Genomic DNA, 27,632 nt, shown 5'->3' on the forward strand with positions numbered 1-27,632 from the left:
GGAAGGGCAGGTAATTTGCGCCCCCTAACAGTGGAGCGGCCAGTCAATAACTCCAATGTAACGCCTTACGTCAAGGTTATAGTCTGCCCAGAAAGAATGACACTAAAAACCTGTTCTAGGGGGAAACTCTTTTTTATGCAAATGCATCGTGACTGCGGCATGTAGAATACCCTCATCTGCTGCCTATTGTAGCTTAAGGGTGACTGTTGGTGGGTAGCAAAAACATGTCTCTACTGCACATTTTACCACCCAACTGCACATCTAAATAAAGCCTTTGTGACACTAAATAAAATACAGAAAAGGAAAGAAGTGTCCCAGCGCTACTGATCTTCTGTTGCCTCTTTGCAGCTACTTCCTGCCTATATGTGTGTCACCCTGTGGTGATTGTTGATAATACACAGGGCTGTATCAGAGGACATAAAAAGATTCTTCTAACGCATACCTGCCTCATCTCCCTTATCCTCCTCACAGCACACTGCAAACAACTTTGCACTATTAGAACACCGGCTCAGCGTGTCACAGCATGCACACAGGAACACACAGCCCAGGCAGCCCCCCTGCTCCATCCTCCACCAGAAACCCCCCCTCCCTCCCTCACAGTAGTGACAGTCCGCTTGCTAGGTCAGGAAAAGGCCACATAGGCTGCTGGGTCCCCCACCTCTTCAACCTTCAGCAAGGTCTGACCTCCCCCCGCCGTGGGCTCTGGGGGGGAGGAAGGCCAACTTGACAGCGACGCGACAGGGGCAGCAGAAGAGAGCTGACCGAACACCGTTCATCCTCGGACCTTGCTCGGGCAGAGGAGAGGAGGCCGACCTCCCTCCCCTCCATGTCACTCACAGCCGGACTGCATGCCTCCAGGGAAAACATGGAGACCAGGCAGGGGGGAGAGAACGAAGGATCAGCTGCCCGGCACTCTGAGCTGAGTGTCCAGGCAGTCAGTCAGGATTTTCAGAGAGTGGGCTGGCAGCAAATGAGGCGCCAGGATGCGTTTTCTGGTCACCATGGCGACCTGGTGCCTTGGGTTTGTCAAACCCTGCCTTGGATGTAAGATGCCTGGTGCAATATAGGAATTCAGGAAATCAAACGCACTCTTCATAATCTTCATGGGATCCTGCAAAGGAGAAAAGACCTCCAAGAGTACTTTGGGAAGGTGGCCTAAATGGGGAATCAAAGAAGTCTACATAGCTCAAGGGAAAGAACCTTCTGAGGGTATTGCTGCCCACTCTGCAAGGTCAGTGGTGACTTCTAGGCCGAAAGGGCCTGTGCTTCGCCTGAACAAATCTGCAAGGCAGCTACCTGGTCGAGCTTTTCTATTTTCCTTCGGCACTATAGGCTTTAGTCACTGTCGGCTGCAGATTAGGCCTTTGGAAAGTAAGGTGCTGTAGGCAGTGGTCCCGCCCTAGGGTAACTTTCTCGGTTATCCTCTCCAGGTGCTGTCCTGAAAGGCGATTTTGCAAAACCTTGGTTAGACTTATCGGTGACGGTATTTCTAAGCGCCTTTCAGGACAGCAGCTGCTACTCTCCCTGGGTTATTCTAAAATATGATTAGTGGTCTGTTATGGCTATTTGTTGTTATGTGCTCCGTTTTCCAGCATGTCAGAGGCTACTCTTTAACTGAAGGCATGGTGGAAGAGGAGGGATTTTAAAGGCTGCAGTGTTTTATGGGAAAATTGGGTGGAGCTGCCCTCTCTCCAGGTGCTGTCCTGAAAAGCTCTTAGAAATACCGTCACCAGTAAGTCTAAGGATTTTGTGGTTGTAGCTACACAGAGCAGATATAAAAGTGAGTTGTACAGGCAAGAGAAAGGTATAGTAACTTTTCTACTTGAGACTTGGATTAATTATATTAAGTTGTTAGTTGAAATTCTGCTCTCGCCACTGCTGACCTTTTTAGGAATTGTAATAAAGTCAGAGCTGTTAGAATTTACTGAATATCCTAATTTTTATAGCTGCAGCTGAATTTTAAACAGTTCATGATTTGCCTTTGTTTACATTATGGATTTGGTAAAGGACCATGATTTCAGCATGTTTTCTTGCTGACAACATATGTTTTTTATGTGTCCATTTTTATTTCTCTCTTACAGTATTGGCGTCAGGTGTACTTAATCACAGTGCTTGCCATGATCCTGGCAGTGTTTTTTGCTCAAATTCATCCCAGTTATCTCACACAGCAGTGGCATAGACTGCGCTCTGTTATATTTTGTTCTGTGTCTGGCTATGGAATCATTCCCACTGTTCATTGGATTTTGCTTAATGGAGGTATTGGCTCTTCCATTGTACAGGTATGAGAACAATCAAAACTGGCTATGTATTTTTTTTTTTTTTGAAGGGGAAGAATCATAATGAAATAACATTTTTTTCCTGCCTTAGGAATTTGCTCCTCGAGTCATTGTGATGTACATAATTGCTGCAGCTGCATTTCTGTTTTATATATCAAAGGTTCCAGAGAGGTATTTTCCAGGTAAAATATTTTTGCAGTTTTTTGGCTTTAAAAGAGAGGGTGATACCACAACACACTTGGTTGATATACAAAAGGAGTTGAGAATCTTTCTGCAATAACTTGTGTAAACATATTAACTTCAGTTATCCAATCCTGAAGTAAACAAACAGGAATTACTTTTTCACATGATTGAATAACTGGAGTGGACGTTAACACAATTTATTGTTTGAGGTTTCTCAACTGTAGTAAATTAGCCTTACTGTATGTTCTGTTGAGAAAAAAATTGATTTTTGACTTACCTTAAAATCCATTTCTCTGATGTTCTTTGATGGACACAGCTCCTGATCTTCTTAACCATTGGGTTATACTGCCCCCTACAGGAGTAGGACACTAGGTAGAAAAAAAGTCTGGCTACGCCTATGGACAGTCCCAGAGGTTATACTCCCTCTCTCTGCTATAGGTACTCAGTTTTGTTACAAGCAATGTCAGAAGAATTACATCTCCACAGAGGGGTGGGTGCTGTGTCTGTCTATGAACATCAGAGAAATGGATTTTACAGTAAGTCAAAAATCCCATTTTCTCTTTTGTTCATTGATGGCAGTGTTAAATATGAGGGGTGGGAACAGCGGAAAAAAAGAAATTCCCAAGGCTAACTATAGCCAACCAGATAAACAGGAGCTCAACCAAAACAACTTGAGCTCATCTGAAAAAAGCAATACACGCTCAGAGGACCAGGTCCCTCTAAACAGCAGCCTGCAAAACCTTGCAGCTAAAGGAAGCATCTGCAGATGCCAACACATCCACTTTATAGAACTTTGTGAAAGTGTGCACCAACGACCAGCTGGCTGCCTGCAAACCTTTGTCACTGACGCCTAATGATGGAAGTCCCAGGAAGCATTGAGCACCCGAGTAGAGTGCGCCTTGATAGGGAAAGGTGGAAACTGACGCTTGTTGAAATTAATAAATCAATTCAGCACTGATAAAACAATATAAAGTGCGAATCAATGCTTACATAAAAGCAAACCCAGTAAATTGTGCAAACAAATGCAAAAATTGTGCAAATACGCATGGGTGAAAATGAAACCAATATACACTTTGCAATGATAAGCGAGTGCATATGCAAAACTATGTAAATAAGGTGCATCATGTGCAAATATATGAAAACATACAAAAAACTTTTTTGCGCAAACACATGTGCAAAAATATGCATGTATAAAGTGCATATGTGTTAAAAAATAGGAAAAATATAAATATAATTGTGCAAACGTATGTGCAAAAATATGCATGTATAAAGTGCAAATGTTTAAGAAATTATTAATCCATGGAAAAGTTCATATCCACCAAAAAGTGCAGAGTGCAGATGAATTCTCTTTAGATGATCTTAGATATGTGACCACCACTAATATTATAAATGAAACCAGATAATAAGGACCCTACAAAGTGTATACTTTTTGGGTCAATCAGGCTGACACAAAGGTAGATGATCCTTATGGAAGATGCCACAGATCTTCCATAGACAGGTATAGACTCATCTATCACAAATCATGAGGAAATCATAGGAAAATCTTTGGTGCCCACAGCAGAAAAAATACTATCCACGAAAAGCTCAAGGAAACAAAAAACTCATAGTGTGTACCTTTTAAGAGCAATTTAATATCAAAGGAAAAACACATTTACAGAAATCCAGTGTAAAAAGCGCTTGTACAGATAAATATCCTTTAGCATATGCAGTAGTCCCGACGCATTTCGTCGAAATGGAAATCATCTGGGGGGGGGGGGGGGGGAATCACCGTCTGTCTGATCCATCTGGAATTGGTTGCAGAGGAAGCGGACAACTCTTTCCGCGGCCCATTCGTAAGCACAAAGTCTGATTTCCTAAGAGACTCCGTAGCTGCCAGGTACACCCTAATTGCTCGCACTAAATTCAAGGCATGCAAAGCAATTTCCTTCGTATGTTTTAGCCTGGGACCCGGGGAAGGCAACACAATGTCTTCAGTCAAATAAAAATCCGAGGAGGCTTCTAGAAGTCTGAGCACTAAATTGAGGCAACTGAGACGGCACTGGAGGGGCCAAGAGCCTAACTCTCTGAAGAAAGGTACACACCGGGGAGTATGTGGCCAGGGGCCATTGAAAAAAGAACGCCAAGGCTGACACACGACCCTTGATGGTACTCAAGGCCAGTTTCTGCTCCCCCCCCCCCCGTTGGAAGGAAGGTCAATATCCAAGCCACCGAGAGAGAGCTAGGATTAACCCCAAGAGACTCACACCACGCAATATACGACTTCCATGTACTATAGTAGATCTATAGTAGATCTTCCCAGAAGTAGATTTTCTAGCGTTGGAATCACTGACTCAGAAAAACCTCTATCCATCAGCACCTGGCGTTCAACAGCCAAATTGTTGAAGTCAGCGACTGTAAAGCAGGATGAAAGACAGCAGATCCTCCCTGAGAGGAAGCTTCCAAGGAACCTGAGTGACCAGCCACATCAGATCAGCGTAACAAGCCCAGCAAGGCCAGTCCGGAGCCATTAAGGTGACCGGAATCCCCTCTGCCTCGATCCTGCGTAGAGGTCTTGCAGAAGCTAGAGAGGAGGGAAGGTTTAATATAGACAATACTGACCAGCCAGAGGGTACTGACCAGAGGATCCCGTGACCGAGGCACAAACCTCTGCACCTCTCTGTTGAGCCGAGATGCTAACAGACCCACCTCGGGGATGCCCCACTGGAGACACAACTAATGAAATGCCTCCGGATGAAGGGACCAACGCCTGCTGACTGAGGTAATCCGGCTGCCGGTTTTCCACCCCAGGAATGTGTATGGCGGAGAGGGCTGGAACAAACTGTTCTGCCCACCTTAGAATGTTGGCTACCTCCAGAGCCGCCAGGACACTTCTTGTGCCCCCCTGGTGATTGACATAAGCCACGGCCGTGGCATCATCCGGTTGAATGCACACTGGACATCCCTGAAGTCCAATGGTCCAGGCACAGTGCTGATTGCTTGGAGTTCCAACACATTGATCGGTAGGCTGGACTTTTCCAGTGTCCAGAGCCCCTGAGCAGAATTGCTGAGGACGCCTCCCCAGCCGGACAAGCAGGCCTCCGTGGTGGCCACTGTCCAATACAAGGGGAGGAAGGATTTGCCCAGCTAAAGCGCCAGAGAACAAAGCCACCATATCAGGGACTCTTTCGTTCCCCGGCTAAGCCGACTCTGCTTGTCCAGAGACTGTGGAGTCTTGTCCAATTTTGCCAGAATCTCCCTTTGCTGGGACCTTGTATGAAACTGTGCAAACGGAACCGCCTCGAAGGTAGACACCATCAGGCCCAGCACCCGCATGCAAGTTCGGAGGGATGACCATCTGCTGGACAGCAGGAGACTCATTTCAGTCAGAGGAAGGAGCACTCTGGCTAAGGCCAAGTCCAGAGTCAGACCCAGATAGTCCAGCTTTGTTGGCGGAACCAGAGCAGACTTCTGAAAATTCAGAATCCAGCCGAACTCCCTCTGAGTTCATATGGTGATTTCCAGGTTTTCCACCAGAGCAGTAGGAGACTCCACTCTCAGAAGAAGGTCGTCCAAGAAGCCCAGTATCCCCCGTTGGTGTAAGGGCTCTTTCACACGGGCGATCAGTTTTTATTCTCCGCTCCGGTCCTTTTTTTTTTTTTCACGGAGCGGGTGACACTTGTCATCCGCTCCGTATGTCCGCATATCATCCCATCTGTTTTCGGATGATATACGGACATAATGTAAGTCTATGGGCATTGCGGATGTCAGCGGATGACACCGCTGACATCCGATTTTGCTTCCTTTCCGTTTTTTGAACGGAGGAAAAATAGGGTTCTGTTCCGTTCCAAAAAACGGAACAGAACTGAAAGGAAGAAAATCGGATGTCAGCGGATGGTATTCCACTGACATCCGCAATGCCATTGACTTACATTATGTCCGTAAATCATCCGCAAAAAAATAGGATGATTTGCGGACATACGGAGCGCCCGTGTGAAAGGGCCCTAACACAGCTAGCACCAGGGCTAACACTTTTGTGAAGACCTGAGGAGCAGAGGCGAGACCAAAGGGTAACGCCACAAACTGGTATTGCTCCTCTCCCACGGCAAAGCGGAGGAAGCGCTGTTGACCGGCACATATTGGAAAGTGAAGGTAAGCATCCTTGATGTCTATAAAATCCCCCTGATGCAGGGAGGCCACCACCGTGCGAATGGACTCCCATCCTGAACTTCTGCACCCACACAAAGCAGTTCAGCGCCTTGAGGTCCAGGATTGGACGCACCTTGCCTTCCTTCCTGGGAACTGTAAACTGGTTTGAGTAAAAACCCTGAAAATGTTCCGAAGTCGGAACTGGGCCAATCACCCCTTGAAGTAACAGGTTTTGTACCGCCCCAAACAGACCTTGTAAGCGGTCCAGGGACAGGCGCAAGTTGGAGGGAAAGAACCATGCCGGGGGACAAGAGCGAAACTCGATCTTGTAACCCAATCGAATGACTTTGTGGACCTACTTGTCTTGTACCAGAAAATCCACGGGTCCGTAAACCAGCGAAGATGCCCCCCCACACCTGATACAGGTGAGGGCACCTTCATGCTGGAGAAGCCTTGTCCGCAGGTCTGTAGATGCCTACTCTTGGCTTGCCAGACCAGGTTCATTTGCATCCTCCAGCCAAGGCCCTGAAAGGCTTCAAGCCCTTGTCAGTCGACCCTGAGGGACGAAAAAAACTTCTTATGAGCCGAGATCTACGATGAGGGTCCTCGCAGTTAGTAGCCTGTGGAAGAAAGGTACTCTTTCCCCCGTGAGACCTTTAATGATGTCATCCAGGGTAGCTCCAAACAGGCGATCTCCTTGAAAGGGGAGATCAGGCAGGACCTTTTTAGAAGTCTGGTCCGCAGACCAGCATTTGAGCCAAAAGACACGCCAAAGGACCACTGCCGAAAAAGAGAGCCGAGTCACTAGGGGAGCCGCATCCAAGGAGGCATCACAGATAAACTGCACCCCTGGACCAGCTGGTCTGCCAGCTCAGCAAAGACAGGGGGGAGCTGTTCTCCCTCCAGGTCACAGCGTAAAAGCTTAGCCCACTCAGTCAGAGTTTGCGACACCAGGGCAATGGCGAATACCGGCCTCCGTGCCGAACCAGCCAGAGTGTACATATTGCGGGCTACAGCCGCTGCCTTCCTGTCAGCCGGATCCTTAAAGGCTGGGGACTCTTCAACCGGAATCATGGTTGCCTTGTTCAATCTAGAAACCAGAGGGTCCACCACCAGTGGAACAGTCTACTTCTTAATAAGGGACTCCTCATAGGGGTATCGCCTAGCAAATCTATTAGGGACCCCAAGGGGATGCTTTGGTCGTGCCCACTCTTTAGCGACAATTCTGTCAAATAGGCGGGTAAAGGAAAGGAAACACCTTTGCTTCTCTGAATGGCTTGAGAGTACCAAAGGGAACCTGCGTCCTCCATCTTTAAAGTCTCACGCACAGATATAATTAGTGCTTCCACCAGCGACTTTTCGTGTGCGGTTTCAGAACTAAGGATTCCGGGCGCGTGGTCGCAGACCCAGCAGGGTGGTCCACGTCTGCGGCAGTCGAGTCAGATTCAGGATCTGATGAGACAGAGAAGGCGGGGGGCACTTTTTGCTAGCCCGTCGCCCAAAAGCCACCTCCACCCGGGACACAAAGGAATCCAGGACCGCCGTCATTGCATCGATGGATGGTTGGGACCCAGAGGGCCCCACAGCCTAAGAGAGGGGGTCAGGTGGGGAGATGTGATCCAAAAACTCCATGAGTCACTAGGGGGACCCCACAAAAAGTATAAAACACTGCAAAGGGACAACCTCCATGGCGCTAGCAGCACCACCCAGTCACCAGGCACAAAGCACCATGCGATCATCAACAGAGAGGGAGAAGACCCCACCAGACTTATCACCTAGCAGAAACAGGCACCTGCAGCCACCAGGATAATCTGCACTCCAGGTGTGGTGATCAGGAAATGAAAAGATCCAGCAGTCCGCACCAGGGGATGAGGAGGGGCTCTCACTGCCAAAATCGCCGCCCAAGGGGCTCCACCGTCATGGCCGCTGCTATTTTCAATGACAAACCACTGAAAAATGGCTGCCGGACTACACAAACATGGCCGCCATGCATTGAGCACACAGGCTACAAGAAAATGGCGGCACCACAAGGCTCCCAGGGACCCAAGAGGGATCCCTAGGCCTAAAGGACCGGCCCCCACCAGGTACAGCCCCCCCTGCACAGCTGATCATCCTGTCGCTTGTGGCGCACTCCCCCCTGCCCCCATCTCCAGCATAGCGCCCTGCCCCCACCCCAGGAGGTGGATCAGACCACCCACACAGCCCCAGTATAAGTTGAGGGGGTAGGATGGGGGAACAGATGAAGGGGGGTGCCTGATGGGAAGTAGGGGAATCCGACTGTCCCAAGGAGGGGCACACGTCCACCCCAAAACCCTCCAAGGGAGAGAGGGGGGACAGCTACTCACCATACCAGGAACCAGGTGGGCACTGCTCCAGACAGAACCCCTTGCCATCTAAATTAGGGGGCTGTCGGCCAGGAGGAACACTGCAACTCGGGCCGAGACTCGGTCGTATGCGACCTCACGAGGCATTTAGCTCGCAGGCCAGCCCCTGTCCAGTTTGGTTATGAGTACCTATAGTAGAGAGAGGGAGTACACCCCCTGGGACTGCCCATAGAAGTAGCCAGGCTTTTTTTTTTTTTTGCCTAGTGTCCTACTCCTGTAGGGGGCAGTACAACCCAATGGTTAAGATCAGGAGCTGTGTCCGTCAATGAACGAAAGAGGAAAAAAACTATCCATGTTAACTATATTTATTGCAAGCAGTTTAAGTAAAAGTGCACCTTTACATTAAAAACATTCAGCTATAAAAATGTAAATGTAAGCCTTTATCTTTATTGTAACAAAAAATGTTTATATTGGCTGGGGTATTATTCAACCCCCCCATCCTATTCTTACTGCACTTCCCATCCAGCGTACGTATATACGTATACAGGGCATCTCAAAAAATAGAATATCATCAAAAGGTAATTTATTTTAGTAATTCAATTCAAAAAGTAAACATATATAGATTCATTACACACAGAGTGACATATTTCAAGCATCTTTATTTAAATTTTGATGATTAAGGCCTACAGCTAGCGAAAACCCAAAATTCAGTATCTAAGAAAAATAGATTACATAAGACCAATAAAAAAAAAAAAAAAAAAAATAATAATTTTTCATACAGAAATGTTGGCTTACTGAAAAATATGTCCATGTATAGTATAGTATAGTATAGTATGGTCCGGGCTCCTTTTGCATGATTACTGCATCAATGCGGCGTGGCATGAAGGTGATCAGCCTGTGGCACTGCTGAGGTGTCATGGAAGCCCAGGTTGCTTTAATAGCAGCCTTCAGCTCATCTGCATTGTTGGGTCTGGTGTCTCTCATCTTCCTCTTAAAAATACCCCACAGATTCTCTATGGGATTTAGGTCAGGCGGGTTTGCTGGCCAATCAAGCACCCTGATACCATGTGCTTGATTGGCCAGTGTGGGCAGGTGCCAAGCTTTGCTGGAAAATGAAATCCGCATATCCATAAAGCTGGTCATCACAGGGAAGCATGAAGTGCCTTAGAATTTCCTGGTAGAGGGCTGCGCTGACTTTTGACTTGATAAAACACAATAGACTAACACCAGCAGATGACATGGCTCCCCAAATCATCACTGACTGTGGAAACTTCACACTGGACCTCAATGCAACTTGGATTATGTGCCTCCCCACTCTTTCTCCATACTCTGGGACCTTGATTTCAAAATTAAATGCAAAATTTACTTTCATCTGAAAAGACGACTTTGGACCACATTAGGAACAGTCCAGTCCTTTTTTTCCTTAGCTCTGGTAAGACGCTTCTGACATTGTCTCTGGTTCAGGAGTGGCTTGACACAAGGAATGCGACAGTTGTAGCCCATGTCCTGGATACGTCTGTGTGTGGTGGCTCTTGAAGCAGTAACACCAGCCATAGTCCATTCTTTGTAAATCTCCCCCAAATTCTTGAATGGCATTGGCTTCACAATCCTTACAAGGCTGCAGTTATCCCTGTTGCTTGTGCACCTTTTTCTACCACATTTTTCCTTCCACTCAACTTTCTATTATTATGCTTGGATACAACACTCTCTGAACAGCCAGCTTCTTTAGCAATGACCTTTGGTGACTTACCCTCCTTGTGGAGGGTGTCAATGACTGTCTTCTGGAACAACTGTTAAGTCTGCAGTTTTCCACATGATTTGTCTAAGCTATTGAACCAGAATGAGAGACCTTTTAAAGGCTCAGGAAACCTTTACAAGTGTTTTGAGTTAATTGACTGATTAGAGTGTGACACCATGAGTCCACAATATTGAACTTTTTCACAATATTCTAGTTTTCTAAGATACTGAATTTTGTGTTTTTACTAGCTGTAAGCCATAATCATCAAAAAAATGCTTGAAATATATCACTCTGCGTGAAATTAATCTATATACAGTTGTGCTTATAAGTTTACATACCCTGGCAGAATTTTTTATTTCTTGGCCTTTATTCCGAGAATATGAATAACACAAAAAAACTTTCTTTCACTCATGGTTAGTGTTTGGCTGAAGCCATTTATTATAGATTAACTGTGTTTACTCTCTTTAAATCATAGCGACAACAGAAACTACCCAAATGACCCTGATCAAAAGTTTACATACCCTGGTGATTTTGGCCTGATAACATGCACACAAGTTGACACAAAAGGGTTTGAATAGCTATCAAGGTAACCATCCTCACCTGTGATCTGTTTGTTTGTAATTAGTGTGTGTGTATAAAAGGTCAATGAGTTTCTAGACTCCTGACAGACCCTTGCATCTTTCATCCAGTGCTGCACCGACGTTTCTGGATTCTGAGTCATGGGGAAAGCAAAAGAATTGTCAAAGGATCTGCGGTAAAAGGTAGTTGAACTGTATGGATATAAAAAGATATCCAAGGAATTGAGAATGCCAATCAGCAGTGTTCAAACTCTAATCAAGAAGTGGAAAATGAGGGGTTCTGTTGAAACCAAACAACGGTCAGGTAGAAAAACTAAAATTTCATCCACAACTGCAAGGAAAATTGTTCAAGATGCAAAGAAAAACCCACAAATAACTTCAGGTGAAATACAGGACTCCCTGAAAACATGTGGTGTGGCTGTTTCAAGATGCACAATAAGGAGGCACTTGAAGAAAGATGGGCTGTATGGTCGACTCACCAGAAGAAAGCCATTACTATGCAAATGCCACAAAATATCCCGCTTACAATACGCCAAACAGCAAAGACAAGCCTCAAACCTTCTGGCACAGTCATTTGGAGTGATGAGATCAAAATTGAGCTTTGTGGCCACAACCATAAATGCTACATTTGCAGAGGAGTCAAAAAGGCCTATAATGAAAGGTACACCATTCCTACTGTGAAACAAGGAGGTGGATTGCTGATGTTTTGGGGATGTGTGAGCTACAAAGGCACAGGACATTTGGTCAGAATCAATGGCAAGATGAATGCAGTATGTTATCAAAAAATACTGTAGGAAAATTTGCATTCATCAGCCCGGAATCTGCGCATGGGGCGTACTTGGACATTCGAACATGACAATGTTCCTAAACACAAGACCAAAACATAAGGCCAAGTAGACCTGTCATTGGATACAGCAGAAAAAAGTGAAGGTTCTGGAGTGGCCATCTCAGTCTCCGGATCTTAGTATCATTGAGCCACTCTGGGGAGATCTCAAATGTGCAGCTCATGCAAGACAGCCAAAGAATTTACAGGAACTGGAGGCTTTTTGCCAGGAAGAATGGGCAGCTTTATCATCTGAGAAGATAAAGAGCCTCTTCCACAATTACCACAAAAGACTTCAAGCTGTCATTGATGTTAAAGGGGCAATACACATTTTGATCAGGGTCATTTGGGTAGTTTCTGTTGTCATTATGATTTAAAAAGAGTACACATAGTTGACTGATTAATAAATGGCTTCAGCCAAACATTAACCATGAGTGAAAGAGAAAAGTTTTTGTGTTATCATTCATATTCTCTGAAAAATGGGCAAGGGCAAGAAATCTGCCAGGGTATGTAAACTTATGAGCACAACTGTAATATGAGTTTTCATTTTTTGAATGGAATTACTGAAATTAACTTTTTGATGATATTCTAATTTATTGAGATGCCCCTGTATACAGTGTATGTGCCCTGGATGGGAAGCGGGTGTATATGGATCATGACTGCATCCATAATCCTGTAAAAGTGATCTGAGCAGTTCTACAGCCACCCCGTCATTTTTACAGGGCTCAGAAGAAACCCCCAACTTCCCCCACAGCCACTCAGCGCTGCTTCCGTTCCACCGGCTCCGCTTCCCACAGAAGAGATGGGGTAACCTCTATTCCCCCATTTACCCTGTGACGAATGAAGCCAGAATTCACAAGGATTTCATCATCTTTCAGTGCTGTTTCCAGTATAGCCAGTATAGCCAGGGAAGCATCTGATCAATCAAGACCTGTGTTTGATGAGATGCTTTGAAGGGCAGAAGAAGGATCAAGGGCTCAATTGACCCCTGATCGCTCCATTAAGACTAGCTGTCACTGCCCAGCGTGATTACAAGGGGTGCGGTTCATCCCTTGTGGTAGCAAAGTTAAATGAAAAAAAAAGGTAGATTAAATCCTACAAAATTGAATTTTAAGCAACCCTGTCCCCCTGTGCCCACACGCAAATGTGCACGTAGGTCCGGCACATATATGTAAACAGTGATTGTACTGTCTGCGCTTATGCTGTAAAGCAAACAACTGCAAACTGTTGGTGCTATATAAATCCTGTATAACAATAATAATTTCACTACACATATGAGGTATTGCTTCGAACATCAGAATGGGAAAAATGCCAACTCTAGTACTAAAATTCATATTTCACTCTAAACTGATAACCGTCGGTCACGCCCCCTAGCTGCAGGCGCGCAACCGACGTAGCCCGACGTCGGTTTGCCTGGGAGAGCCACACTACCGCAGTAAATAGGCGGCATGTGGTCGGCAACCGGGTAAAGCATCACCTATGGCTAATTTTAGGGAACAGTATTTCACCGCATAATTTTAATCTTGACATGTTTGGTATCTGTTTACATTACCATTTTATTCTCCAGGGCCTCCGCTTTCAAGAAATTTATAATGGCTGGAAATTCTAACTAATTTTCAAAAAAAAATAAAAAATAAATCTGATTTTTAACACAATTAAAAATATCAAAATTGCCCCAGACAGCAAGTGGGTAAAATTCTGTAAATAGAGAATAATGCCCTTTAACATCTTTAGCTCAGTACATGTGGCAAGCAGAGGCAATTCGTCTCTATGGACAAGCCTGAAACCTGCACAAGATCTTAAAGGACAAGGAGTGCCAATAAGGTGTAAAGCTAAACTTATCCTTTTAAATAATCTACTCTCTGGAATTTTACTTGATAGATCTCAAGTAGGTCATGAACGTGCACTTGAAAATTAAAGTAAATATTAGGTTGGAGGGTCTGCCTGCTATAATAATTACATGATTAATCCTAGTGTTATAATAGGAAACCTTGCACTAAAACCTTGCACTAAATTGAACAGCTTTCCATATTTATCACACACAAAACTTATGCTGCAGGATATTGCTAATGATGTTTGCGATTTGATCTAAACTCTACGCAGACTGGGTAAAACATTGAACCAAGGAGGTACTAGATTTTAAATTGGTGACGTCAAGAATGTATTTATGCTAAATTGTAAAGTTAGTGATATTATTATACAGGATTTATATAGTGCAAACTGTTTACACAGCACTTTACAGTATAAAAGGCAAACGATACAGTTACAATACAATAAAATACAAGAGGGTTAGGAGAGCCCTGCTCAGAAGAGTCCTTTTAGGGTCTTGACATTTTTATGTAGACTTATAGGGGGAGATTTACTAAAATTGGAGAGTGCAAAATCTGGTGCAGCTGTGCGTGGTAGCCAATCGGCTTCTAACTTTAGCTTGTTCAGTTAAGCTTTGACAAAAAAAACCTGAAGGCTGATTCGTTTCTCTGCAGAGCTGAACCAGATTTTGCATTCTCCAGGTTTAGTAAATCATCCTCATAGTGTTTCTATAGCATTTTACTTCTGTCTGTGTTGCTTTTGGGGGATTTCCATTTTGTCCTGTCTTGTTCCCAGAACAGTGAGTAAGAAAACACAGAGTACCTCAAAGCACAAGTGCCTGACAGGGGTTCTAATTGTTATCCAATTTATCTAAAACCTAAGAAACTTTGGCTATAGATTCGCTTTAACAACTTTATTGAATAGCTGATATGATACTTTCTATTGGATACAACTATATCATGCAAATATTACACCTGCACGGTACTTTTTCTTTTCTTTTTTTCAGGTCAGTTAAACTACATTGGTTCCAGTCATCAGCTCTGGCACATACTAGCAGTGGTAATGCTTTACTGGTGGCACCAGTCTACAGTATACATCATGCAGTACAGACATAGTCAGCCATGTCCTGTACATGTGGAACATCTGTGAGGTAGGACAATAAGACCTCAAATGTGGGTGACTTACCATACATATATCCTTATAAATAATTTCAGGAGTTGGACTTTCACATGATTCAGAATTTTCTGACATGCTTTGGATCATAAAGATCCCGGGATCAGTCAACTTTTTGAAATTTTATTGTGTAATATACAGTAAAGGGATTTGTACTGCCGAGCTTTAATTCTATTACAATGCTGTGCAACAAATAATTGCAATAGTAAATGTATACAGTATATCTGCCAACTGCCTTCTTTCTCTGGATGTGCAGTCAATGTGTTTATAATACTCAAAATTTGACAGCCAGCAAATTTTTAAAGCGGAGTTCCACCCTGGTTATACATTTTTTTACAAAAATACCCCCGGGACAGTCAGGGCTAGCACATTCCACAATGGCTAGCCTCTGATCTGTCCCGGGTTGCACTTACCTTTCAGGAGAAATACTTACCTTGAAATTGTCTTCTCCAGCGCTGCCATCTCAGGTGTGGGCAGCTTGAAGCCAGCACGATCGTCTTCCGCGTCCTCTTCGGTCCTCTTCCTCCTTCTTCGGTCCCACGATGCACTGCACCGGCCCCGACGTCACTTCCGGGTCGCGCGCGTCATCCCTCCACAGCTTCTGGGCATGCCCAGAAGCTGTTTAGAAGGGAATGACGCGCGCGCCCCGGAACTGACGTCGGGGCCGGTGCAGGCGCAATGATTCCTGGGAGCGATGACGTTCAGCTCCCAGGAATCATTGCAAAAGCCAGGAAGTGACAAATCGCCGTGGCCGCCGAGGGGAGGAAGAAGGAAGTAAGGTGAGTATATTTTCTCTAAAAGGTAAGTGAAAAAAAAAAAAAAATTGCGATTATCCATTTGTTTTTCAGGTGACCGGGAGCGAGAAGATGGAGGTAAGTATAAATATCGGGTGGAACTCCGCTTTAAAGTGCAGTAACAATTTTTTTAGCAGCTAAAATAAAGCTAAATGTGCTATTTAGAACTCTCTGTTCAGAATGGTGATACAGTATCTCACAAAAGTGAGTACACCTCTCACATTTTTGTAAATTATTTATTATATCTTTTCATGTGACAACACTGAAGAAATTACACTTTGCTACAATGTAAAGTAGTGAGTGTAAACAAAAACAGAGGAAATGGCCCGTGGGACTTTTAAAGAGACACATAACAAATGTTAAAAAAATACAAGTTTATTGCACACCATAATATATAATTTAAAACATAAGAATGACAACATGGTAAATTCATAAATGTAAACAACATAATAGAACACAAACTCATAGTATACACCACTTCATATATAAATAACAGTTTTGGCTGTACGGATCTCGTTGTGCACCATATCATGTAAGAACAACAGTCGGTGCTGCATGGATCTCAATGCATTTCACAAACTCTTATAATCGCTTTATCAGGAGAAGCACAGATGTATATAAATAATACAACAATTCGGATCATAGCAAATGACCAAACGAGGGTCTGTAGCATCCAAACAATCATCCCATTAAAGAATATTAACGGCAAGGGTGACAGGGAAGTCTCCCCAAAAAAGAGGTGCCTGGATACCTTCCCCACAGGAGTTGAGGAGAGGAGGAAAATCCAATTACAGGTGTGTTACCAGCATCGCCTGGGAGTTCCAATGAGAAGTCACAGTCTGAAAGGATTGAGTGGGGATGACAAGCCAGGATAAGTCTAGTAGTGAGTGTACAGCTTGTATAACAGTGTAAATTTGTTGTCCCCTCAAAAAAATTCAACACACAGTCATTAATGTCTAAACCGCTGGCAACAAAAGTGAGTACACCCCTAAGTGAAAAAGTCCAAATTGTGCCCAAAGTGTCAATATTTTATGTGGCCACCATTATTTTCCAGCACTGCCTTAACCCTCTTGGGCATGGAGTTCACCAGCGCTTCACAGGTTGCCGCTGTAGTTCTCTTCCACTCGTCCATGATGACGTCACGGAGCTGGTGGATGTTAGAGACCTTGTGCTCCTCCACCTTCCAATTGAGGATGCCCCAAATGTTCAATAGGATTTATGTCTGGAGACATGCTTGGCCAATGCATTACCTTTACCCTCAGCTTCTTTAGCAAGGCAGTGGTTGTCTTGGAGGTGTGTTTAGGGTTGTTATCATGTTGGAATACTGCCCTGCGGCCCAGTCTCTGAAGGGAGGGGATCATGCTCTGCTTCAGTATGCCACAGTACCTGTTGGCATTCATGGTTCCCTTAATTCACTGTAGCTCCCTGCTGCCGGCAACACTCATTCAGCCCCAGACCATGACATTTCCCACCACCATGCTTGACTGTAGGCAAGACACACTTGACTTTGTTTTTTTTTGGCTTTGTACTCATCTGGTTGCCTCCACACACACTTGACAGCATCTGAACCAAATAAGTTTATCTTGCACAGGATGTGGTTCCAGTAATCCATGTCCTTAGTCTGCTTGTTTTCAGCAAACTGTTTGGGGGCTTTCTTGTGCATCATCTTTAGAAGAGACAACTATGCAGACCAATTTGATGCAGTGTGCTGCATATTGTCTGAGCACTGACAGGCTGACTCCTCATCCCTTCAACCTCTGCAGCAATGCTAGCAGCAATTATATGTCTATTTCCCAAAGACAACCTCTGGATATGACCCTGAGCACTTGCACCAACTTCTTTGGTTGACCATGGTGAGGCCTGTTCTGAGTGAAACCTGTCCTGTTAAATTGCTGTATGATCTTGGCCACCGTGCTGCAGCTCAGTTTCAGGGTCTTGGCAATCTTTTAATAGCCTAGGCCATCTTTATGTAGAGCAACAATTCTTTTTTCCAGATCCTCAGAGAGTTCTTTGCCATAAGGTGTCATGTTGAACTTCCAGTGACCAGTATGAGAGAGTGAGAGTGATAACACCAAATTTAACACACCTGCTCCCCATTCACGCCTAAGACATTGTAACACTAACAAGTCACAGGACACTGGGGAAGAAAAATGGCTAACTGGGCCCAATTTAGACATTTTCACTTAGAAACTTTACAAGAAGACCTGAATAAAATAATGGGATTGGCAACTACATGGCAAATAAGGTTTAATGTTGAGAAATGTAAAGTAATGCACTTGGGTGCCTAAAATATAAACGTAAGTTACTCACTAGGGGGTGAACCGCTGGGGGAATCCATGATGATGAAAGAACTGGGGGGTCCTAGTAGAAGAAAAACAAAGCAATTGCATGCAATGTCAAGCCGCAGCAAGCAAAGATAGCAGACTATTAGCATGCATTCAAAAGGGAATTTACTCCAGAGATAAAACGATAATCCTGCCAGGGAAACAAAATGAATAAAGGGACTGGATGATCTCAATTATGAGGTACGACCACACACTAAACGTTTTTTCCCTGAAGAAGAGACGCTTGAGAGGACATATGATAGCGATATACAAATATCTCAATGGTGATCCCAGCGTAGGTAGAAAACTATTCAGTCTCAGGGAGTGTAAAAAGACACTGGGCCACACAATGAGATTGGACGAGAAGCGGTTTAACCTCAAGCCGTGTAGGGGTTTTTTCTTTGTCAGGGTGGTAAGGAGGAGGAACTCTCTTCCATAATCAGTGGTGTCAGCAGGAAGTATTGATAGTTTTAAAAGACTCTTGGATGTGCATCTTGGTGAATACAATATACAGGGATATGGGAAATGGTTATCGACATGAATACACATACACCATGTTACAAAGGTTGAATTAGATGGACTAGTGTCCTTATTCAACCTTACCAACTATAAAAAGTGCATCTGCCACACTTCCAGCACAGTAAAACATACTTGCAAGCTGGAATTCCATGAAAAAATCAAATAACAAAATAGTTGTTGGAATTTCCTAAACTGTACCTTGGATATAAAAGGGTATCCTTGGGCAAGGGACCGTTTTAACTTGGGAGGTGCTTCCATTGGTTTCCCTGTGACATTACTGATTATAACACCACATTAGGTATCACATTGTGGATTGGGAGGGGGGCCAACTTACTTGCAACTCCCCCCTTTCCCCTATGGGGTTACAAATAGGTGGTGCACATGCCCCTCCCTGCTGTCATTCTCACCTCAGTATTGATAGTGCCAATGAGCCTGGTGTTCATTTAGCTTATTTTGGACTATAAAGGCTGATAGCATGACATGGAGCCCTGTCCTTGTAACCCCTTTCTCCTAGCAATAACTTCCCATGTGCCAGATTAGTAACATTGGCATAGAGCACCATTATTTTTCTTACTGGATTAACAGCGTCAATACTGGGTACTTTCACCCCCTTCCTGTCCAGGACAATTTTCAGCCTATAGCGCTTTCACACTTTGACAATTGCGCGGTCATGCCAGGCTGTACCCAAATGAGATTTTTATAATTTTTTTTCACACAAATAGAGCTTACATTTGGTGATATTTAATCACTGCTGTGTTTTTAATTTCTTGTTAAAAACAAACAAATATAGACCGAAAATTATGAAAATAAGTACTTTTTTTCCTTCACTGATGTGCGCTGATGAGGAGGCACTGATAGGTTGCACTGATGAGGTGGCACTTATATTCCACACTGATAGGTGGCACGGATAGGCAGCACTGATGAGCAGGTACTAAAAGGCATTACTGACTGCCATCACTGATGGGCACAGACTAGCTTCACTGATGGTCACTGACTGGCATCACTTCTGGGGCTGCACTGATAATCAGTGCCCTGATTACCTGCACAGGTCTTCCCTGTGAGGAGATGCCGCTAATTGACTCCCCTCACCTGATACTCTGTCAGTGTAAGGCAAGAAGAGCTGATTACCGGTACTTCGGTGTTTGCATGTGATCGGCTGGCATTGGACACAGCCGATCACATGGGTAATGAGCCACATCCTTGGCTCTTTACTGAGATCAGGGTTGCTGACACGGCATGAGCAGCGATCGCCACGCTGTACACCCCAGCGGGTGCGTGAAAGCAGTGAGACTGGGACAACATTATAAGACATCGTCCCAGAACTAGAGGGGATCCTGCCCACCGTCATTTTACTATACAGTGGGCTGGAGGTGGTTAAAGTAAAAAGTTGACTTTCCAAGTACTACTATATAGGTGGGTTTTTATAGACTATTACATGATTTTCCTTATAAAAAAGGGAATGATTTTCTATCTCAGCCTGACAAATGTGACATTCACCCTGTTGTGAATAGACTGAATAATACAGTAATCACCTTTTCTTACTAAAGAAGATGCTGGCAATGTGTTTTTGGCAAAATGTTTTAATATTATGAATCTTAAGGTATAACATTGTAACTGTTCTCTCTTGATTCATTTTTTTCAGCACCTTTGTCTTAGACAGTGAGAACTTATCCCCTTCCTGTTCATGAAGACATCTTAAGCATGGAGGATGGTGCAATATTTCTTTTTTGGGTGACAGACACAGAAAACCTCCATCTAGATGGCTTTTAGTAGTGAGACGGGATTTGAGGTCACAAGGTACTGAAGAGTATGCTGCAGATGTCAAACTTGTGCTGCCCCCAGTGGCTTACTCTTAAGAATCGTGACAATCTGTTTAATAAGAAACTGCAGTTTAATGTTTCCACAAACCTGTTTTATGATACCACCCAATGCTGATAAATTGCCTGTTCAGCAGCCAGTATAGATTTACAAGGACAATGCTGGAAAACATTCCTTTATTTTACAAATACTTTCAGGTGCCAAAGGTTTTTTTTTTACAGAATTTACCCTTTCCAAATGGTGAATTAGTCTGACTGTAAAGCTAAATCAGTATTTTTTCCATTGCTTTTATGTTAGCCAATACAGGCAGTCCCCGCGTTACAAACATCCGATTTACATCCGACGGAGGCAGCATGATGTCATGCTGATCATGGAAACTGCCAGGCTATCTCGCTGCTCACCGCATGCTCCCACCTACTGTACGGCAGACCTGTCAACAATCCCACATCACTGCATTGTCAGTTAACCCTTCCCTATGCTATCCAAAACTTAAAAATACTTTTTTGGTTGGAGTTACACTTGTTTTGCTTGCGTCTAGTAAGATCACGTTGCACTAAAGCAAAGGAAGCTTAGACCTCTGTAGTGTATTGATACCTTTACTAAATAGAAAAGATGCACATACAACTGCAGAAAACACAAGTATAACAAAATATGCCTACAACATGCACAAGCTGACTATCTTCCTGGCAAATATGCATGTACAACATGTATGCAAAACATATACTAAATAGCTAACTTACATACAAATTCAACTTAAAGTGATTGTAAAGTCTCATTTTTTTTTTCTATTAAAATAACAAACATTTTATACTTGCCTTTTCTATGCAGTGGTTTTGCATAGGGAAGCCCGGATCCTCCTCTTCTCCGATCCCTGGCTGGAGCTCCTGGCCCCTCCCTTCTGTTAAGCAAGCAGCTTGCAATGGATGGAGGCACCAGAGCCAAGCCACAGCTCTGTGTGTCCATTTTAGACACAGAGCTGCAGTTCGGCCCAGCCCCCCTCTTAATCTTCATTGGCTAAATTCGTTTTATTGAAAGCAGTGGGGGCCAATGGCGCTGCTACTGTGTCTCAGACAAAAAATGAGGGAGAGTCTCGGATGGCCGAAGCATTCGTGGACATCGCTGGAGCGAGATCGGGTCAGGTAAGTATTAGGAGGGCTGAGGGGGAGGGGGGGGGCTTCTGCACACAGAAGGCTTTTTATCTTAATGCATACAATGCATTAAAATAATAAACCCTCTAACTTTTCAACTACTTTAACCCCTTCCCTACCGGTGCATTGTAAAATGAAGCTGTCAGGAACATTCCCTCCCTCTGGGCAGACATCATATGACGTCTGCCCGTTCTCGCCACTTTTGTGCGCCCCCCGGACACAGCCTATCTCTTATCAGGGTAAAGAGCCAATGAAAATGGCTCTTTACTATGTGACCGGCTGTGTCCAATCACAGCCGTTCACATGCTGTGCTCGATCTCGCTGCTCGTCACTCTGACACAGCCCATCCCTGATCAGGGTCAAGAGCCTTCCCTGATCAGGGTAAAGAGCCAATGAAGAGCCTGAATGAATGACTGTCACAGCCGGTCACAAACCCAGTAACTGCCTGTTACCGGGTTCTTCTCCTCACACACTGATCCTGTGTAAGGAGGAGATTGTGGTAACAGGCAGTTACTGATTACAGTGCACGATAAAACACACACAAATTGCCCAGTAATAAAGAGGACCTGTTGCAACCTCTCGGAGTACCTGAGTACCTGTCACCAGCCCATCAGAGTACCTGTCTCCAGCCCAGAGTACCCGAGTACCTGTCTCCAGCCCAAAGTACCCGAAGTACCTTTCTGCGGCCCATCAGAGTACTCGAGTTCCTATCTGCAGCCCATCAGAGTACCTGAGTACCTATTTGCAGCCCATCAGAGTACTTCAGTCTTCAGCCCAGAGTATCTGTCCGCAGCCCATAAGAGTACCCAAGTACCTATCCGCAGCCCATCAGAGTACCCGTGTACCTGTCTGCAGACCATCAGAGTACTGGAGTACCTGTCTCCAGCCCAGAGTACCCGGGTACCTGTCTCCAACCCATCAGAGTACCCAAGTACCTGTCTCTAGCCCAGAGTACCCAAGTATCTGTCTCCAGACCATCAGAGTACCTGAGTACCTATCTGCAGCCCATGCCTCATAGAATATACGTTGGGGTGTTTAATAACCCAAATTAGAGGATATTACTTAGTCTGTGTGAAAGTTATAGAGTCTACAAGCTATGGCACCAATCACTAAAAATTGATCACGCCTAAGCACACCTGATGTACTGATGGCCCATTTAATTTCTTGAGGCCCTGAAATGTCAGGACAGTACAAATATCCCCCAAATTACCCCTTTTTGGAAAGTAGACATTCCAAGGTATTTGGTAAGAGGCTTGGCGAGTTTTTTGAAGTTGTAATTTTTTCCCACAATTCTTGGGAAAATGAAGAAATTTTTTTTTTCTTTTTTTACACAAAATTGTCATAATAACAAGATATTTCTCACACACAGTATATGCATACTTGCAATTATGCCCCAAAATGACCCTGAGCAATGAACAAAAATTACTTATTTGCAAAATTTTTCAATAGGAGCTAACAAAAAGTGTTTTTTTCCCAAACTGTTTGCTCTTTTTTCACTTATATCGCAAAAAATAAAAAACCAAGTGGTGATTAAATACCACCAAAAGAAAGCTCTATTTGTTTGAAAAAAAAATGATAAAAAGGTTTTTAGGTACAGTGTTGCATGACTGAGTAATTGCCATTCAAAGTGTGAGTGCACTGAAAGCTGAAAATTGGTCTGGACAGGAAGGGGGTGAAAGTGCCCTGTATTGAAGTGGTTAAGAAGAAAACCTACAGAACCTATCTTGTTGGTAACTTGGGGACTGCCTGTATACACAAATTGTGTGAGAATCAGTAAAAAAATATTTTCTTGGCTGTCAGTTTCAAGGGGTTTCATGTTTTGGCTTTTTCAGGTTCAGAACTTCCAGTAAGGTAATAAGATATTAGATTTCATTATAGCTTTCAGTGAGCGTGCATGGGAATCATGCAACTAAAAATGTTTTTTAAAGAAAAAATATCACCATTTTCCCTTTTCATTATGTTAGGTATTAAGGTGTATATAAACTTTAAAAAAATCACAGTTCAAAATGTAGTATATTACAGCTTACCAGTCTGTAGATGTAGTGACTGCATTTGTTTTCTTTCTTTATTAACACACTTCATGGCCTCTCATGTCTACATTAATGGCAGTGACAACTATGGTTATCGCACAGGCTAGATTTCTAAACTTTTCTCTTTGATCATCCTCATTAAATAGTGGATTGATGTGACTCATATTTTAAACATGCAAGAAAAGGTTATTTGTGTTTTTTCTTTTAAGCCTAAAGGTCAAAGTATTTCTGGTAAGATTATTATGTACATTTCTGTACTTACTGAGCATGTTCTTTGCCTAAAAAAAAAGAAAAATAATGCAGCCACTACATGCAAGGATTCCAGTGTTCAATATTACATTTTCTTATTCATTGGGAGATACAGGAATAGGATAGATTTTATCCACTCAGAGCAGGGAAAGGGAATATTCATGCCCCTAGGACACTATCAAAAAAACATAAGCATGCTGGTGTAGAAGGGTTTTTACTGGGTTGGCCCACAATGTTTCTGTGTGCCAGGGTTCAATCCTCCTGTAGGCCATCATACAACCCAACAATCTCTATTTTTGCTAGCTACTATTTTTCATCATTCAAGATTCCGGCTACATCAACTGCTGCGCTGGTCCCTATATGCAACTATCACAGTCAGCCTTTTCTCTGCTTTGAAGTGCTGTGACTGGGCGTTTTAGGACTAGACTGGAACGTGACCTCCAAGCACTAGGCTCTGTATAGTGGTGCATTTCAAACCAGAGTGTAATGATTAAGTTATTCACAGAGCACTTTTAGGTCAGAGCAGAGCACCATGCGTTACCTTGTTACCAGGATTGCTGGGTGCCTTTTAAATTCCCTGTTCCCATGCTTTCTGTCACAGCATTTAGCATTGAGGAAGCTCCTTCTTACTGATGCTTCTAATCGCAAGTGACCTGCAAGATGTTCCTCGGTTTTATCTCTGTTGCCTACCTACTGTGACTGTCCCCTTCAGACAACTCTCCTTCAGGCTTAACCTCACACTCTTGAGTTACATATTCCTGGTTCAAGACACAATGGGGACAGTCCGCTGTACGGCACACACTTTATTACTAGTTTCTTTGCAGTGTACCCACTGAGGCGCCGGACACTGATGTTTTGGACTTTTGACCTTTGCTAGATTCTGTACAATTCTTTGAGTCTTCCTTAGCTCCGTTGGGAATAGTCACCTCTTCAGCTCGATTCTGGGAAGTATTCCCTGCATAATGCAGATTTTTTTTTTTTTTTTTTAATGTAATCTTTATTTAATGCAAAATAGTAGGATCATGACAACAATAGCTTATCTGGATATTTTTGTACTAAAGAAAAAAAAATTGAACAAACTGGTGCATGCACAATTGTACAGTGTACATCATATCAAGGCAAAGAAAGCATTCCCCTCTAGGGGGCAGGTTATGCGGCTGGCACACAAATTGACCAAAGCGAGTGTAAACAATATCAAGCAGATCCAAAAGTAAACCTCTGTGGCTGATCTTTCTTAAACAAATAGGTCTAGCATGAAACCATCCTGCAGGCCCTCGGCTGAGGGGGGGGGGGGCACAAAAAGCCTCCATCAAACCTCAGACAAAAGTCCCCCCTAGGGGCAAGCAGCAATAGACCAATGCTCATATGTGGATCCCATCTCCCAAACCAAGATGGGGGGGGGGGGGGTACCGCTGGAGGGAAAGTTTCCTGGCGGCACAGGTCTGTGCCGCCAGTTGTTACAGTTAGGAAAAAACATATTCAAACCAAAGAAAGGGGTACAAGAAAAAACAATAGAGAGGGGGAAGAAAACCTCCTTTAGGCACGTACCTGTGCTTCCACTGGGGTACTGGTTGAGCCAGATGGACTTGTGTCTTTTTTCAACCTGACCAACTATGTAATGATCGCTCACACTTGTGATGATTGTTATAAAGCGAAAATAAGAGACCGAATGGCCCTTCCGAGGCTAGGAGATCGCTCTAGTCAGGTGAATTGCGTTGCTTAAGACGTTTCTTTTCTAGCTACAGTGCCCAAGTGCAAGCAAAATGTTCCCTTGTGCCTCTGCAAGTTGTCACTTATTCTTCTGCCTCCTTGATCTCCTGCACCTTCCGTACCGATTCCTCCCGGCTAGGAACATGAGCATGCTTCCAGGTCATGCAGGATTTAATAGGCCAAATAGCACATTTAATTGCTGAATATGACCACATGGGCCATAAGTGTGCTTTCTCTCTTTCTCCTGCAGAATCCCTATCCAATCTGCCAACCTTTTGTGGTCTGAGTCTTCAGCCACTTTTCTTTTTTTTTTTTTTTTTTGGGTTAGAGTAAGCGATCCGTGTCACATTGGGGAATCCTCACTGGGGGATTTTCTTTCTGTTCTTGTTTTGGTAACAACCCAATATTTGGGATTTTATTTCATTTTTACTCTTGGCTGTACAGTAAACAGAACAAATAGATAAGATGAATATTCCTAAGGGGGACCAGACAACTATAAAAACCTGACCGACATGGTAGAATGGTTCCATGGATTCTACTCCAACCTGTTCACAGTTCTCAGACCAAAAGCGGCATCCTCCCCATCTTGAATCTCAAGGCCCTAAATTAATCATTCAGGCTCAAAAGTTCTACATGGAATTCACCAATCCTGTCATAGCCTCCTTTCATAATGGAGACTTTCTGGCCTCTGTGGACATCAATGATGTGTACCTGCATTTTTCCAGCACTTCAGCAAAGCCTTCACTCTGCTGTGGGTCCCCTGCACATCCAGTTTGTAGCTCTACCATTTGACCTTCATCTTATGTGTTCGCCATCCACCAGCTCCCAAAGTCCTTAGCCTTCTGCAGCATTGTCACTGCGCTATCTGGCGTGAGTGTATCCACCGTGGCAATTGGATGGGCGCATATCTGTAGAGACTGCATGGCGTGATGGTGTCATAGACCCTAGAGGGTACGGGCTTCTTCCGGCCTTCTGTCCTCAGGGAGTGAGTACTCCTTCCCCTACCTGAGCCCATTCTTCTGAAGATGTTGAGGTTCTTGGGCTCTTTACAAGCATCTAGCATATTTTGCACCACCACCTTGACCCTCTGTTGATGTTTTCAAAACCATTTTTGCCAGGTGGTTGTTTGAGCTTCTGCTGATGTGTGCTTTGGCCAAAAGGTGCTTTTATTTTCAACTGTCTGGGTTGTTTTTCCTCTAGGCCTGTTGCTGCTGTTTTTTCTTTTTTTTTTTTTGACAACCCCTTGGATTATTGCGTGGGGTTGTCCCATGGTCTAAGAATCAATTCCTGTGTGCTGTACTGTACAATTTAAGAAAATGGGAATTTGATGTACCTGTAAATTTCAAATATTGGTGTACAGGACAGAGCCCCCCCTAATTTCTCTGTGAACCTCTTATTGCTTGCTAAAAAAACTTTAGCCTCACAGAGTGGGCAGGGTTATCTGCATTCATTGAGGGGTGGTTCCAGCAAAGCTTTTACCAGTGTCCAATCATCTGAGGGTAGTGGTGTATAATCCATGGTCTAATTGCTGTGTCCTGCACTGTACTCCAAGATGTGGAAGTTACAGGTACGTCAAAATTGCTATTTTCCTTCATTGTGCTTGATAACCGTAATGCAATCCATAACACAATTTGTCTACAGATAAGCATGCATATCTGTAGGAAATGTAGGCTTTTTAATCAAACTAGTTGCTTAATCTACTGAAGTTACATAAATTTAACCACTTAAGCCCCGGAAGATTTTACCCCCTTCCTAACCAGGCCCTATTTTGCGATTCGGCACTGCGTGATTTTAACGGGCAATTGCGCGGTCATGTAACGCTGTACCTAAACGAATTTTACGTCCTTTTTTTCCCACAAATAGAGCTTTCTTTTGGTGGTATTTGATCACCTGTGCGATTTTTTGATCATGCGCTATAAACAAAAAAAGAGCGACAATTTTGCAAAAATAACAATATTTTTCACATTTTTATAAATGAAATTCCCCCAAAAAAATGTAAAAATCAAAATGT

At 43.9% G+C, this 27,632-nt stretch overlaps 1 protein-coding gene across 1 annotated transcript in view; it reads left to right on the forward strand.

The window, feature by feature from the left end:
• Positions 1 to 20,695, forward strand: part of PAQR3 (progestin and adipoQ receptor family member 3) — a 62,873-nt gene extending 42,178 nt beyond the window's left edge. Inside the window, exons 5-8 of the mRNA XM_082253588.1 lie at positions 2,082 to 2,279; positions 2,368 to 2,458; positions 14,863 to 15,006; positions 20,309 to 20,695. Coding sequence (XP_082109714.1) covers positions 2,082 to 2,279; positions 2,368 to 2,458; positions 14,863 to 15,005 — 432 coding nt within the window. The 3' untranslated portion in view covers position 15,006; positions 20,309 to 20,695. The remainder of the gene's footprint in view (positions 1 to 2,081; positions 2,280 to 2,367; positions 2,459 to 14,862; positions 15,007 to 20,308) is intronic.
• The last annotated feature ends 6,937 nt before the right edge of the window (positions 20,696 to 27,632 follow it).

This window comes from Pelophylax lessonae (genome assembly GCF_965119305.1).
Source record: "Pelophylax lessonae genome assembly, chromosome: 1".
Classification (NCBI taxonomy): domain Eukaryota; kingdom Metazoa; phylum Chordata; class Amphibia; order Anura; family Ranidae; genus Pelophylax; species Pelophylax lessonae.